Here is a 17,361-nt window from a genome sequence, read left to right on the forward strand (position 1 = left end):
TCTTTCCTCTTCACTAGCAACTCAACTTCCTCATCCCACCACTCATTACCTTTTCTCACCTGCCCACCTCCCCCTTTACGCATGCCATATGCATCTCCCTGATTACCTCCCATTCCTCATCCACTCTCCTAACTTCGTATACTCTCACCGGCCATTTTACACTCAATCTCTCTCGATATTACTTCTCAAGTCTCTTCTTGGATCACTTACTTTCACCCATACCGTTTCCTCTTTTCCAATAACCCATACAAATCTTCATTCTCGCCTTCACAAGGTAATGATAAGACATCCCACCAGCTGCCCCTTTCAGCAGATTCCTATCCAAGAGTCTCTTTCTTATACACCTATCAGTTAGCAGGTAATCCAATATGCAATCCAATAAAGCCCGCTGATTATCTTTCCTATTTACGTACGTATACTTGTGCATGTCCCTCTTTTCTAAATAAGGTATTCCCAATCACCTTCCCCTTTTCAGCACACAAGTCCATAAGCTGTTCACCATTTTTGTCACCTTCCTTAATACCCCTGACTCCCAGTTATACCCTCAACTGCCACATTTTACTCACCTTCGCATTTAGATCACCCATCATTAATACTCGGTCTCTTGCATCAAAAATGCTAACACACTCATTTAGCTATAGCTAAAACACTTTCCTATCACAAACTTTTTTCTCGTGGCCAGGTGCATAAGTGCTTAATATTCACCCATCTTTCGCCATCCACTTTCACCCACATCAGTGTCGAGCTCTCTTCCTTACCCTCTTTCACACACTGCCACAATTCCTGCTTCAGCAGTAATGCTACCCCTTCCTTAGCTCCTGTTCTCTCACCGACCCTTGACTTTACTCCCGTGACATTTCTAAACCATTCTTACCCTTTACCTTTGAGCTTGTTTCACTCAGAGCTAATATATCCAGGTACGTTTTCTCAAACATACTATATTTCCTTTCTTCTCATCTTGGTTACTTCCACACACATCAGGACACCCCAGCCACTCTTACAGGATTTTGAGATGAGGGAATCTTTTAATTCCGATAAGAACCATTTTATTGGAAGTAACGTATTTCTTCAGAAGACTAGGTTTTCTTTCTTAATATGTTGTTTCAAAGATTACTTTATAATTTACCTGTGACGTGTATCTAACCATCTATCTGTCATTAACCTAGTCTTCACCTCCATGGAATAGATATATATACTCCTTCTCTAGAGATAAATTTTGCAGAACTAAGGTGTGTCCAGTCCCTTCGGTAGGAAAGAAAAGGGCATCCAAATCCCCAGGAAAGATTATTACCCTGCTGCCCTATGATACTTCATTCCATCAAAGGGTGTGTGACATTTTACCTAATCCATGCGGACCCTAGCCCAAGACTTCAGTTCTTTCTCCACTCAATCGTAGACTCACGGGTGTGGCTGATGCGCCCCTCCAGTGCCTGACTGGGAAGGGTGTGGGCCATGATGTACAGGTGGAGGATAAGGAGAGGGGCGTCTTGCATCAGCGCCAGTAGCAGCTCCACGTTCGAGGCGTCCCTCTCAGCGTGGATCCACAGCGCCACATATCCACCTCGTGCACACATACCTCCAGTCCTCGCCGAACATGCTGCAACACCCAGAACATTGTGCTAGTTATGTCCAAGTGAAGCATGTTACACCAGTGTTGGTTATGTCCAAGTGAAGCATGTTACAACAGTGTTGGTTATGTCCACGTGCAGCATGTTACAACAGTGTTGGTTATGTCCACGTGCAGCATGTTACAACAGTGTTGATTATGTCCACGTGCAGAATGTTACAACAGTGTTGTCTATGTCCAAATCTAGCATGTTACAACAGTGTTGGTTATGTCCACGTGCAGCCTGTTACAACAGTGTTGGTTATGTCCACGTGCAGCATGCTACAACAGTGTTGGTTATGTCCATATCTAGCATGTTACAACAGTGTTGGTTATGTCCACGTGCAGCCTGTTACAACAGTGATGGTTGTGTCCACGTGCAGCATGCTACAACAGTGTTGGTTATGTCCATATCTAGCATGTTACAACAGTGATGGTTGTGTCCACGTGCAGCATGCTACAACAGTGTTGGTTATGTCCACGTGAAGCATGTTACACCAGTGTTAGTTATGTCCACGTGCAGCATGTTACAACAGTGTAGGTTATGTCCATATCGAGCATTTTATAACAGTGTTGGTTATGTCCACGTCTAGCATGTTACAACAGTGTTAGTTATGTCCATATCTAGCATGTTAAAACAATGTTGGTTATGTCCACGCACAGCACATTATAACTGCGTTGGTCATATCCACATACAGCATGTTACAACAGTGTCGGTTATGTCCACGCACAGCACATTACAACTGCGTTGGTCATATCCACATATAGCATGTTACAACAGTGTTGGTTATGTCCACATGCAGCATGTTACAACAGTGTTGGTTATGTCCAAGTGCAGCATGTTACAACAGTGTTGGTTATGTCCACATCTAGCATTTTACAACAGTGTTGGTTATGTCCACGTCTAGCATGTTAAAACAGTGTTGGTTATGTCCACATCTAGCATGTTACAACAGTGTTGGTTATGTCCACGCACAGCACATTACAACTGCGTTGGTCATATCCACATACAGCATGTTAAACAGTGTTAGTTATGTCCACGTGCAGCATGTTACAACAATGTTGGTTATGTCCACGCGCAGCATGTTACAACAGTGTTGGTTATGTCCACGTGCAGCATGTTACAATAGTGTTGGTTACGTCCACGTGCAGCATGTTCCAACAGTGTTGGTTATGTCCACATCTAGCATGTTACAACAATGTTAGTTATGTCCACGTGCAGCATGTTACAACAGTATCGGTTATGTCCACATCTGGCATGTTACAGCAGTGTTGGTTATGTCCACGTGCAGCATGTTACAACAGTGTTGGTTATGTCCACGTGCAGCATGTTACAACAGTGTTGATCGTGTCCACATCTAGCATGTTACAACTGTGTTGGTTATGTCCACATCTAGCATGTTACAACAGTGTTGGTTATGTCCACGTGCAGCATGTTACAACAGTGTTGGTTATGTCCACGTGCACATGTTACAACAGTGTTGGTTGTGTCCACATCTAGCATGTTACAAGTGTTGATTGTGTCCACATCTAGCATGTTACAACAGCGTTGGTTATGTCCACGTGCAGCATGTTACAACAGTGTTGTTTATGTCCACGTGCAGCATGTTACAACAGTTTTGGTTGTGTCCACATCTAGCATGTTACAAGTGTTGATTGTGTCCACATCTAGCATGTTACAACAGCGTTGGTTATGTCCACGTGCAGCATGTTACAACAGTGTTGTTTATGTCCACGTGCAGCATGTTACAACAGTGTTGTTTATGTCCACGTGCAGGCATGTTACATCAGTGTTGTTTATGTCCTCGTGGCATTCATTGTTACAACAGCGTTGGGGTTATGTCCACGTGAAGATGTTACAACAGTGTTGGTTATAGTCCCACGTGCAGCATGTTAAAACAGTGTTGATCGTGTCCACATCTATCATGTTAACACTGTGTTGGTTATGTCCACATCTAGCATGTTACAACAGTGTTGGTTATGTCCACGTGCAGCATGTTACAACAGTGTTGGTTATGTCCACGTGCAGCATGTTACAACAGTGTTGGTTGTGTCCACATCTAGCATGTTACAAGTGTTTATTGTGTCCACATCTAGCATGTTACAACAGCGTTGGTTATGTCCACGTGCAGCATGTTACAACTGTTGTTTATGTCCACGTGCAGCATGTTACAACAGTTTTGGTTGTGTCCCCATCTAGCATGTTACATGGGTGTTGGTTGTGTCCACATTTAGCATGTTGCACTAGTGTTGGTTATGTCAACCCTTAGCAAGTTGCAACACGGTGAACAGGAGAATGTTTTGGAGTATGCCATCATAACTGTAACATTCCGCTACTGATGACTAAGCTGTAACATTAGGGGACCTATATATCATCTTGTACGCTCAGGTTAAATAGGCTATGAAATTAGAAAACCAACCTATCATTTTGTATGGGGACTAGAAACACGCTGTAACGTGATGGGGCAAACATATCATCTTTTACGGGATGCTGAAACAGGTTGTAACATTAGTGGGCCATTCTCTCATCTTTTATAAGAAGTTGATAATAAGCTGAAACATTAGGGGGCAAATTTACCATTTAGTTGAGGAGGTGAAATAGACTAACATTAGGGGCCAAATATATCATCTTGTATGTGATGCTGAAAGAGGTTGTAATAGTAGGGGGGGGCCAATTTATCATTTACTCTAGGAAGGGCAAATGGGGGCAAATACATCATCCTGTATACGTAGGTGAAACAATCTGTAACATTAGGGGGCGAATATGTATGATTTCATAAAAGAAGTTGATGACAGGATGTAACATTAGCAGGACCAATATACCATCTTGACCTGCTTGCCCTACGCAGTAATGGTGGTTTACTCTCCCTCTTCTTTGGTTTTTGCTCCCATGAGTTGGTTGGTTGTGTGTCCCCACTACTACCTATGCCAAGCAATACTCGACAAGCTGCTGCGTCACATGATTACTGTGAGGCCATCAGCAACTCAAGGGTGGGCCGTTTTGATCTCTTTTGATAACTATTTCTTTTCCTACACCTCGAAGTTTAGGAACTCCTTACCTTCTCATGTCTTTCCTACTAACTATGACCTGGCACATTTTAAAAGAGATTTTTCGCTTCTACAGAACTCGTAATTATTTTTCCTTGTCATTAAGCTTTCTATATTTCAATTAGGGCCCGGACTCGATATGAACTTTTGTCTGAGTGTGGCCCTAATATTTGGTCATATGACATCCTGAGTTACGTTATTTGGGACTAGTGTGACACAGAAAACCTCAGCTTTGTCATCAAAAAAGTTTTCTTTACCTAAAGTGGGTCTGTTGTTGGATGCAGGAGGATTGTGGTTGGCAGCGTCATGGTTAAGGCTGAGTTGTATGGAGGACCCTTTACTGGTTTTCTGACCAGAAGATCCATTTGTGACCAGAGCGGCCTCCATCACCTCGTCCACCAAAGCCTCTTGCAGTACAGTCTCCGCCGTACTCTTAGTACCGTAGTAGATTATGTCCGCCTGCCTGTAAAAGGTACGAAGGTTTCTTTTAACATTGTCTTGCTGCTCTCTTACTCAGTATATATGGTGGTACATATTCATACATATTTGTAATAGTTTAGTAGGGAAACTATGTGTATAATCCAGTTTACAATAAAAAAAAATGACAGGTTATTTTCTGGGCATCTGAGGGTGATCCATCCGCGTCCTCGAACACTGATTGAAAAAATCCACCACAGGGACAGGGGAGACGCAAGCTCGAGTCGTACTGGGCATCACATGCATTGCCAGCAGACTTTCTAGGAACCTAGGATGAAGAATTTGGAAGTTGTTTATGGTTTTTAAGTACTAGAGCGAAATCATTAACAGAAAATCAAACATGTTGCTTTAAATGAAATGCTTTATTTTGACGAAAGACAGAGCCAGATTAAACACAAAATGACAGAGGTAGTAAAACTTTCCTTAAAGCTCTACCATTTTAGAATAAGAGAATATAAAATATTTTGAAAGCTACACACAAAAAAACAAAGGCAGCAATCATTGTACTCTGTATTGTTCCCGTATTTACATGATTTAGTTAGATGTCCATTATCAGTTGACTGCCAATAATTGCAACAACAGACATAAATGAATCAGGTTACATAATTTTATACATCATGTGTAAATCTTGTCAACAAGAACTGCTACGACCTCATAGACATATCAACCCAAGATTACCATCTACGAGAGTCCTGGCTCCCTCGTCCTGATTTCTCATACCCAAAACTTGAAATAAAACTCAACATCTGTTTATCACTATAGTAAATGTTCAATTCTTTCTTTACCATTATTGTAATCAACGTATATGATTACTGTAATCATCAATGTATATAATTATTGTATCATCAACGTATATAATTACTGTAATCATCAACGTATATAATTACTGTAATCATCAACGTATATAATTACTGTCATCAACGTATATAATTATTGTAATCATCAACGTATATAATTACTGTAATCATCAACGTATATGATTACTGAAATCATCAACGTATATAATAACTATAAGCATCAACGTATATGATTATTGTAATCATCAACGTATATGATTATTGTAATCATCAACGTATACAATCATTGTGATCATCAACGTATATAATTGTTGTAATCATCAAGGTATATAATCATTGTAATCATCAACGTATATAATTATTGTAATCATCAACGTATATATGTTATACAATAAACTTTGGTATATAATCGGCAACGTTAATTTTGTAGTTTCATTATATTCATCTCAACATTTCAGCTACAAACTTGCTGCATATAATTCATTTTCAGTTCTACTTCTGGCTTTGTGCAGTGCCAACTATACTTTTACGTTAGTGTTGTCAGCTATCTCTGTCCTGGTGCAGCATTGTCAGCTCTACCTCTACACTGGCGCAGTTCGTCAGTTCTGTCTATGGACTGATGTAGAGATACTGGTTCCACGTCTGGCCTGGTGCAGTGCCAACTTTAGGCTGGTGAACGTATTGTCAAATCTACTTTAAGGCTTGTAAAGTGTTGTCAGCTTTACGTCTGGGCTGGTGTTTGTGTTGTCAGCTATACTTTTGGGCTCTTGTTAGTGATGTCAGCTCTACCTCTCGGGTGATGCATTCACTGTCAGCTCTAACACTGGGCTGATGCATGCATTGTTAGCTCTAACTCTGGGCTGATGCATGCATTTTTTATGTGTGGCAACGGAAATGGATGAAGGCAGCAAGTATGAAGATGTAAATGTGTATATATGTTTATGTCTGTGCATGTATATGTATGTATACGTTGAAATGTATAAGTATATACATGTGCGTGTGTGGGCGTTTATGTACATACATGTGTATATGGGTGGCTTGGGTCATTCTTTCGTCTGTTTCCTTGCGCTACCTCGCAAGGAATACATATATATATATATATATATATATATATATATATATATATATATATATATATATATATATATATATATGAAGGGGGCTAATGGGAAGGTGATTACAAGTAGCGGTGATGCGAGAAGGAAATGGAGTGAGTATTTTGAAGGTTTGCTGAATGTGTTTGATGATAGAGTGGCAGATATAGGGTGTTTTGGTCGAGGTGGTGTGCAAAGTGAGAGGGTTAGGAAGAATGATTTGGTAAACAGAGAAGAGGTAGTAAAAGCTTTACGGAAGATGAAGGCCGGCAAGGCAGCGGGTTTGGATGGTATTGCAGTGGAATTTATTAAAAAAAGGGGGTGACTGTATTCTTGACTGGTTGGTAAGGTTATCTAATGTATGTATGACTCAAGGTGAGGTGCCTGAGGATTGGCGGAATGCTTGCATAGTGCCATTGTACAGAGGCAAAGGGGATAAGAGTGCGTGCTCAAATTACAGAGGTATAAGTTTGTCGAGTATTCCTGGGAAATTATATGGGAGGGTATTGATTGAGAGGGTGAAGGCATGTACAGAGCATCAGATTGGGGAAGAGACGTGTGGTTTCAGAAGTGGTAGAGGATGTGTGGATCAGGTCTTTGCTTTGAAGAATGTATGAGAAATACTTAGTAAAGCAAATGGATTTGTATGTAGCACTTAGGATCTGGAGAAGGCATATGATAGAGTTGATAGAGATGCTCTGTGGAAGGTATTAAAAATTTATGGTGTGGGGGAGCAAGTTGTTAGAAGCAGTGAAAAGTTGCTATCGAGGAAGAGAGGAAAGTGATTGGTTCTCACTGAATGTTGGTTTGCGGCAGGGGTGTGCGATGTCTCCATGGTTGTTCAATTTGTTTATGGATGGGGTTGTTAGGGAGGTGAATGCAAGAGTTTTGGAAAGAGGGGCAAGTATGCAGTCTGCTGTGGATGAGAGAGCTTGGGAGGTGAGTCAGTTGTTGTTCGCTGATGATACAGCACTGGTGGCTGATTCAGGTGAGAAACTGCAGAAGCTGGTGACTGAGTTTGGTAAAGTGTGTGAAAGAAGAAAGCTGAGAGTAAATGTGAATAAAAGCAAGGTTATTAGGTACAGTAGGGTTGAGGGACAAGTCAATTGGGAGGTAAGTTTGAATGGAGAAAAACTGGAGGAAGTGAAGTGTTTTAGATATCTGGGAGTGGATTTGGCAGCAGATGGAACCATGGAAACGGAAGTGAATCATAGGGTGGGGGAGGGGACGAAAGTTCTGGGAGCGTTGAAGAATGTGTGGAAGTCGAGAACATTATCTCGGAAACTAAAAATGGGTATGTTTGAAGGAATAGTGGTTCCAACAATGTTATATGGTTGCGAGGCGTGGGCTAGAGAGTTGTGCAGAGGAAGGTGGATGTGCTGGAAATGAGATGTTTAAGGACAATCTTTGATCGAGTAAGTAATAATAAGGTAAGAGAGATGTGTGGTGGTAAAAAGAGTGTGGTTGGGAGAGCAGAAGAGGGTGTTTTGAAATGGTTTGGTCACATGGAGAGAATGAGTGAGGAAAGATTGACCAAGAGGGTATATGTGTCAGAGGTGGAGGGAATGAGGAGAAGTGGGAGACCAAATTAGAGGTGAAAAGATGGAGTGGAAAAGATTTTGAGTGATCGGGGCCTGAACATGCAGGAGGGTGAAAGGCGTGTAAGGAATAGTGTGAATTGGAACGATGTGGTATACCGGGGTCGACGTGCTGTCAATGGATTGAACCAGGGCATGTGAAGCGTCTGGGGTAAACCATGGAAAGTTCTGTGGGGCCTGGATTTGGAAAGGGAGCTGTGGTTTCTGTGCATTATTACATGACAGCTAGAGACTGAGTGTGAACGAATGTGGCCTTTGTTGTCTTTTCCTAGCGCTTCCTCGCGCACATGTGGGGGGGAGGGGGTTGTTATTTCACGTGTGGCGGGGTGGCGATGGAAATGAATAAAGGCAGACAATATGAATTATGTACATGTGTATATATGTATATGTCTGTGTGTGTATATATACGTATACGTTGAGATGTATAGGTATGTATATTTGCGTGTGTGGACGTGTATGTATACACATGTGTATGTGGGTCAGTTGGACCATTCTTTCGTCTGTTTCCTCGCGCTTCCTCGCTAACGCGGGAGACAAAACGGTCTCCCCCTTAATAAATTCCACTCCAGCCTCCTTGCCACATTTCATCTTTCGTAAAGAAAAATTGGAAACCTATGCCACCATATCATCCAACACATTCAACAGTCCTTCAACACTCTACTGATCACATTAGAGATATCTTCCTATAATTATATAAAGTCCAAACAAATTTACTGATCACATTGTGGATACACGTCACAATATAAAGCTACAATGTATCTAGTGATCTGGGAAGGTATGTGGGCACCTCAATATCAATGACACTGTAATATTATATTAGGCTTACCTTATGATGCCGGTGGGACACTGTGACCTGCTGCAACACAAGAACTTGTTTCCTTGACGAACCAGTACCAGATAAATTCAGGAGGGTACTTACTTGATAGTGATACTCTATAACTGTAGTTTACATAAAGTTTACACCAGGAGGTTTACTTACACTTAGTGGCTAACTGGTGGTAGTAGTGAGACTGACAACTGGTCGGTTGTAGAGTTCTACTATTAGCACTATGTGTCTCACCTGAGAACTGGGGCCTGCAGCAGCAGGTGGGCCACCACACGGAAGATCCACACATAATTGGGAACCCTGGGGTGGCGGGGGCTGGCCTGAGGTTCACACGACCGCTCGTCGAACCAGTACCAATACAGGCTGAACCCATTAACTACCACCATTGGCAGCACTGCGGAGAAACGCCCCATGAAATGTATTCAGATCTTATATTGATCACAAATATTGATTACAAGATTATAGTCAATATTTATCACACATGTTGATTACTCACACTATCATCTCACACATGACACTTGATAAATAACTCTGTACTCAAAATTGTCTCCACTTTTATGAAATAAGACAACTGAAAGCGCAATAGATGGATGTTCCTTGAACGCAGATTATAAGGGAGTCATCAGTAGAAGGTGGTATAGAGAACATTGATGATGTCAGCAGGCAAGTTGGAAGGACATGAAAGGTACCCACACAGCTCTTGATCCATCTCCCCAGTGCTCGTTGTTTCATGGCCAACCTCCCCTCTGTTAAACACCATCTGTTTGCTTCCTTCCCTGATCTTTTGTTCTCTGTTATCCAGCTGTCCACATCAGCTTCTCGTTTATAATGTTAAACTTCCACTTGCCGTGCGTTTCATCGCTGACCCTGGCATCAGTACATTAACTGCTTCCTTGGTGGGTCTAGAGTTTCCCAGCTTTGCGGCTGACTGAAAATTTCTTTATCTTTTCTAACTTTACCTTTGGGTTTCACGTATTTTCTCTGCAATTCCTCCAACTCTAAGACTATCTGACTTCCTGCCACAGTGTTGCTTTCCTGACAACCATGTGCTGTGGCAGTCCACGATGAAAATCATTTCACACTACTTCAAGAAGGCTGGCTAAGCTGTGTTAGGGATAATCTTAGCGGGGTCGAGGACCTTTCTTCTTGTCTCCTGAACAATCTGATACAAATACATAAATACGAGTTTCCCGCCTTTACAACCACTCCTCCATCCTAGATGGCCACTTGCTACCTCTGAACCATCAAACATTAAGGTCAATATTTCTTTTTCTTAACTGCCAACACTCAACTATACAACACCCAACTGGACATGTCCTTCCAGTACTCCAGTCATCTGACCATACAGCAGAGGTTATCCTGCATCTGACCATACAGCAGAGGTCAGCCTGTAACTGAGGAGTGTGATGACACTGACCGAGAGGAGTGGTGGTACCAACCAAGGAAGAGTGTGTCGTGGCCCTAAGTCAGGAGGAGGAGTGTATGGTGGCACTGACCTAGAAGAAGTAGGGTGAAGAGGAACCAGTACTTGGCGTCGCGATCATCATGCATGTAGTAGGCAACAAGCGCGTCAGACACCAGGTCGAAGTAGAAAGTGACGATGGAAATGATGCCTGTCACGGCGTCGATCCATCCGAACTCCAGTGTGTCCTCAGGTTGGGTAAGGTAGTTGATCCCCTGCCGGAGTAGCATTAGTATTAAACCCTACAAAATCAACATGCAGGTAAGGCGACCGCAAGGCACCTCTGCTTCACATTTATCAAAATATGATAGTATCCCAGTTCACGACTACGCACTTATGTATCTTGGAGAACACTATCCTTATCTATCAGCCAGTTTTGTCATGCTGATTTGATGTGACCAGTTTTGAGAAAGCAATAAATTGGGAAAGGCATATAGGCAGGGACCTGAGGGACGGGGCAGGGACCTCAGGAGGGAAGCAGGCACCTTTAGGAACGGAGAATGGGATGCAGGGGACGAGAGCAGGAATCAAGGGACGGGGCCTGGGGCCTGAGGAAAGGGGATAGGAACCTAAGGGGCAGGAGCAGGATCTTACATGAGGGACTGGGCCAGGGATTTAAGGGACGAGGATGCTCGTCTCATGTTAGGAATGCTGGTCTTATTTTCTCTTATACAAACCGGAATATCAGGTTAGTCGTGCCATCTCCTTACAAGCACCTTACACCACTCAAACTTCACTTATTTTCTTCTAAGTTATCCTGCTATTCCTATATGTACAATCGTTTTTAGATACAATTACGACTGTCCATTAAACCTATGGCCCTTTGTCCCCTGCATCATGGGGTGCTAAGAATACCCGGGTCCCCCTAACTCTGCTGCTAATGAGAGGGTTCAGACATTAGTGGTGCTGGCCCTTCCACGACCTTTCCCTTTCTGATGGACCTTCCTGTTTACCTATTCACTATATCAACATTCGCGGTCTCACTAGTTAACTCTCTACTGTCGAACATCATCCGTCTAGTACCTTTCCTAATATCTTAGTTATCTCCGAGACCCATTGTCTAATGATGTTCTCACTAGCCCTTTTTTCATATCCAAATATGCTCTCCACTCAAGACTCCTGTTCAGAGGTGGCGTTTGTGCTTATTCCCACATCAACACACTTGTTGCATACCTCGATTCCCCAAATTTGATGCTATCTGGTTCAAAGTGTGTCTCCCAGTTACTACACTTTTCCCTTGTTTCGCCTACTGGTCTACTTATACAAATTGCATAACTTTCTTCGACTATCTAAACTACGGCCATGAGACTACGGTATCCCCTTACCCGCAAGCCGAGATCCTCTACCATAAGGAATTGTTGAATTCCTCCCATACGGATGGTGGCGGAACTGAAGCCCTCCCATTCTCAGTCGTCTAGAGAAAATAATCTCCCATCCGTCCAATATTCCTGACCACTGTGACCACTCTCCTAATATTCTGGATCTGTTTTTCACCTCTAATCCTTCACGCTGTAACTAAACAATCTTGCCTGCAATTGGCTCATCTGACCACACTCATAAATGTATCCATTTTAACGGTATCTACTCCTCCAGCAGCTCCATCCAAAAGGAAATATTGACATTTCAACAAAGCTGACTAGAAAAACTTGCAAAGACTCTTTTCTGACTTTCCTTGGATAACTTACTGTCTTTTATGTGACAATGCCTCTGTCTCAGCCATATGCATAGCAGAGGTTATTGTTCCGGGAATAGAAGCATTTATCCCATTTTCCTCTAAGACCACCTATTCTTCCAATCCATGGTTTAACGTTTCTTGTTCTAAGGCCATTCAGGTAAGGGATCATGCACATCGGGCTTGGAAAAACTACCTTTCCTCAGACTCCTATTAAGCAATTATCTCTGACCATGATCATTGCAGGCACTTATCCGTGAGGCAAAGCGTTTCTTTATTCAAAGGAAGTATGATAACCTCTTCGTCATCCACCGATAGGTTTTTCTGGTCTTTAGCTTAGGGCATCGATAACTTCTGTCGCTCTACCTTTTCTTGACCTTTCTGTTCTGACAGTACTATGGCTGTCTCTCCCGTAAACATAGCATCTTTTTTCGTTCCTGTTTCTCCTCTTACCCTTCATTAGATGACTAGCGTTCCTTCACCCCTTGATACTCCTCTTACTCATCCTATGCACCTTACCGTAATCTCTCTTCGAACTGTCTCATAATCACTTCGCCCTCGACACAAGCATGGCTCATGGTCCTGATGACAACCATCCCCGTTTATTGAAAAACTGTGCCTCTGAAAATGCACCTGTGCTTGCTCGTCTGTTCCATTCCTGTTTAAAAATCAGAGTTTTTCCTTCTCCTTGGAAGCATGCATTGATATATCCCATCCCTGAGAAGAATGAACGCTCAAATCCCTCTAGCTATCGTCCTGTTGCCTTGATATCTACAATTTGCAAAGTCTGAATCCTTCAACTTCTATATTCTTATACATCTTGAATCTTACAGCCTTCCCTTTGATCACCAGTTTGGCTTCCGTACATTGAGATCCACTGGTGATATTCATTCCTATCTTATCGACGTCTGGTCATCATTTCTGAAAGATTCTGGGGAATCCTTTGTAGTTGCCCTTAACATATCCAAAGACTTTGTAAGGATGTGGCATCGGAGTCTGATCTCTAAGCTCCCCTCTTTTGGCTTCCCTCCCTCATCTTACTCGTACCTAGCTTCCTCTCTGATCGATCTATCTCTGTGATTATTGATGGATCAGCCTTTCCCCTTCCTCGCCACCAACAGCGATGTCTCTTAAGGTTCCGTCCTGTCACCTACACTTTCTCTCCCTTTCATCAACGATCTCCTTTCTTCCACAAAAAACCTAATGCATCCACATCCTTCAATTCTGTTCCTACTTCTCTCACTCGATCTGCATCTCGTCTCGACACCACTTCCTCAGTTAATTCAGACTTAGACAGGATATCTCGGTAGGGTAAACGAAATCTGGTTAAGTCTAATGCCTCCATGATCCAGATTCTACCAAACTGTCTATCGAAAGTTCCTCACAACTTTCCTCCCTCTTTTAATGATTCTGCAATTCCACCTCTTGGCAATGAACATACTTGGTATTACTGTAACATCCACTCCATCTTGGAAACCAACTTTATAGAAATAGCTAAGTCTGCCTCTAAGAAATTGGGAGACCATTTAAAATCTCAATTTCCCCCCTTTCTAACAGTTGCTCCGTTTATACAAAGGACTGATCCATCCTTGTATGAAGTACTGCTCTCACATCAGGAGTGGCTCTCGCTTTGCATCCTTATTTGACAGTTGAGCTAAAGTGGTCCAATTAATCCTCTCCCAGGCTAGTGTCAAAACATGAGCATCTTGCCCTACGCAGTAATGTTGGCTTACTTTCACTCTTCTCTGGGTATTACTTTGGTTTTTGTTCCCGAGAGTTGGCTGCCTGTGTGCCCCCCACCACTAGCTAGACCACGCAATACTCGGCAAGCTGCTGCGTCATATGATTACTGTGTGGCCGTTGACAACTTATAGGTGAGTCGTTTTGATAAGTTTCTTTCCCTGCACCTCGAAGCTCTACCCTCCTATGTCTTTCCCAATAACTATGACCTGGCACATCTTAAAAGACAGGTTTTTCAATTCCTTCGAATTTCGCAAATATTTTTCCATGTCTCATCTTTTTGCCTTTTCATTAAACTCTCTATATTTCAATTAAGGCCTGGGCTTGATGCAGACTTTTGTGAGTGACTGGAACCTTCAGCGTAAAAAATAAAGAACAGCTCCCCTCTTTTGGTTTCCCTCCTTCACTTTGTTCTCTCATATCTAGCGTCCTCTTCGGCCGATCTATCTATTTCTTTTCTTTTACAATTAACCAGATGCACTCAAATGCTGACGACTGAACACTGCATTCTTCCATTTCCTTCATATCTGCTCCATCTCTCATTCGATCTGAGTCTTGTCTTGACACAACCTCCTCAATAAACGTAGATTTAGACAGGACATCTCAGTAGGGTAGACAGAATCTGGTCAAGTTCAATTCCTCCAAGAACCAGTTTCTGCCTCTTTCTCTATCAAAATTCCCTCACAACTCTCTTCTCTCCTTCGACGGATCAGTAATTCCACTCTTAATGATCATACTCTATCATTCACACTATCTTGGAAATCTCACATCACAGCTAAGTGTAACTTTAAGAAACTGGGTGTCCTTTTTGGATTTCGAAATTTCTTTTCCTCCGAACAGTTGTTCCATTTACATGAAGGATTGATCCGTCCCTGTATGGAGTACTGCTCTCACTTCTAGGATGGTTCTAGCTATGCATCCTTACTTAACCGAGTTGAGTAAAAAACGGTCGGACTATAAACGCCCATGCTAACCTCAAAACGTGACCCATTTTCCCTAGGCCGCAATATATGTTCACTTTCCCGCTTCTATAGTTATTACTCTTGTTTATACTCCCGAGACCTCACACCTTGTGTGCCCCTACCACTAGATAGACCAAGCAATACCTGGCAAGCTGCTGCGTCACGATCACTGTGAGGCCACTGGCAACTCAAGAGTGGGCTGTTTTGATAACTATTTCTTCCTATCATACGTATTGAAGCTTCGGAACTCTCTACCTTTTCATGTCTTTCCCAATAACTATGACCTGACATTTTAAAAGACAGGTTATTCAATTCCTAGATTGTTCGTAAATACTTTTCCTCATCTCTTCTCTTTCCCTTTTCATTTAAGGCCCGGTCCTGATGTAGACGTTTTTGCATGTGTAGTCTCAAATTCAAAATAGTGAAGTTCCAATCATAATCACACGAGGTTTCATTAAGGACGGAAATTGAAGATAGTAAACGGATTCGGACTGTTATCTTTACTGAGTAACTTTTGATCACTTAAGTGAAAGATTAACTAAATCATTCTGTCTAAAGCAATCATACCTATGAAGATCTGTAATATGCATTAACATACCATTTAGCAAATCTTGCCTAACCCTGAAATGATACAAATATAAATGTACAGAAAAATGTACAAAAATAATTGTAGTTTAAGGTTGTCTCACAAGCAGGCGTAATATACATGGTGGCAGCGGTACTGTTATTACTCCAAGTGACAGTGTGACCAGCGGGAACAACCAATAATATTGTGTGAGAGTTAACCATCTCTGCGGTATGATTACCAAGGAAGGTTGTAATAACCGCAGTCACACCTTTGATTAACATTACAAAAACATCTATAGAAGTTAATGCAAAAGTTAATTACAAGTTAAGGAAAACACCTACTAGCTGACATCTTCACACACACACACACATACACACACACACACACACTCATGCAAACACACACACACACACCCATGCACACACACACACACACACACACACACACACACACACACACGCCATGTAACTTATGTATATTGTTAACAGATTTTCTGATTCTGACAACATGGTCTGAAGGCCGTCGATTGTTACCCCACACAACATGGTCTGAATCATACACACAAACTACGTAGCCAACGCCAGGTACCTATCTGCCAGACCAGCCCTTAAGGGAGGATGAACAGCTGGCTGGAATATAGACCAGCTGCCGCGACCAGGATTTGAACCTATGAGGATGTGATCCCAAGCGGCCGTTGAGTACGTGATGAACAGCAACAGTAACGGTTGCACCATGGAGATCATCGTGTATGGTTCTGCACGTGTTTATGATGGTCACTTTACTGTTACTACCATACTTATCATCCTGCAATCATGGTCACTTTACTGTTACTACCATACTTATCATCCTGCAATCACCACTGATGGTCACTTTACTGTTACTACCATACTTATCATCCTGCAATCATGGTCACTTTACTGTTACTACCATACTTATCATCCTGCAATCATGGTCACTTTACTGTTACTACCATACTTATCATCCTGCAATCATGGTCACTTTACTGTTACTACCATACTTATCATCCTGCAATCATGGTCACTTTACTGTTACTACCATACTTATCATCCTGCAATCATGGTCACTTTACTGTTACTACCATACTTATCATCCTGCAATCATGGTCACTTTACTGTTACTACCATACTTATCATCCTGCAATCACCACTGATGGTCACTTTACTGTTACTACCATACTTATCATCCTGCAATCATGGTCACTTTACTGTTACTACCATACTTATCATCCTGCAATCATGGTCACTTTACTGTTACTACCATACTTATCATCCTGCAATCATGGTCACTTTACTGTTACTACCATACTTATCATCCTGCAATCATGGTCACTTTACTGTTACTACCATACTTATCATCCTGCAATCATGGTCACTTTACTGTTACTACCATACTTATCATCCTGCAATCATGGTCACTTTACTGTTACTACCATACTTATCATCCTGCAATCATGGTCACTTTACTGTTACTATCATACTTATCATCCTGCA

General features: G+C 42.1%; 1 protein-coding gene across 6 annotated transcripts in view; it reads right to left on the reverse strand.

Annotated features, from left to right (window-relative positions):
• Positions 1–17,361, reverse strand: part of LOC139762744 (uncharacterized) — a 123,091-nt gene that overhangs the window by 93,608 nt on the left and 12,122 nt on the right. For all 6 annotated transcript variants that reach the window (XR_011715822.1, XR_011715824.1, XR_011715823.1 and 3 more), the window contains exons 3-6: positions 10,943–11,123; positions 9,681–9,840; positions 4,912–5,117; positions 1,403–1,597 (exon numbers count right to left, since the gene is read on the reverse strand). Coding sequence is in view for 1 of the 6 variants with exons in the window: in XM_071687837.1 (XP_071543938.1) it covers positions 1,403–1,597; positions 4,912–5,117; positions 9,681–9,840; positions 10,943–11,123 (742 nt within the window). In the remaining 5 variants the exon portion in view is untranslated. The remainder of the gene's footprint in view (positions 1–1,402; positions 1,598–4,911; positions 5,118–9,680; positions 9,841–10,942; positions 11,124–17,361) is intronic.

The sequence above is a fragment of the Panulirus ornatus genome, chromosome 44 (assembly GCF_036320965.1).
Source record: "Panulirus ornatus isolate Po-2019 chromosome 44, ASM3632096v1, whole genome shotgun sequence".
Classification (NCBI taxonomy): Eukaryota; Metazoa; Arthropoda; class Malacostraca; order Decapoda; family Palinuridae; genus Panulirus; species Panulirus ornatus.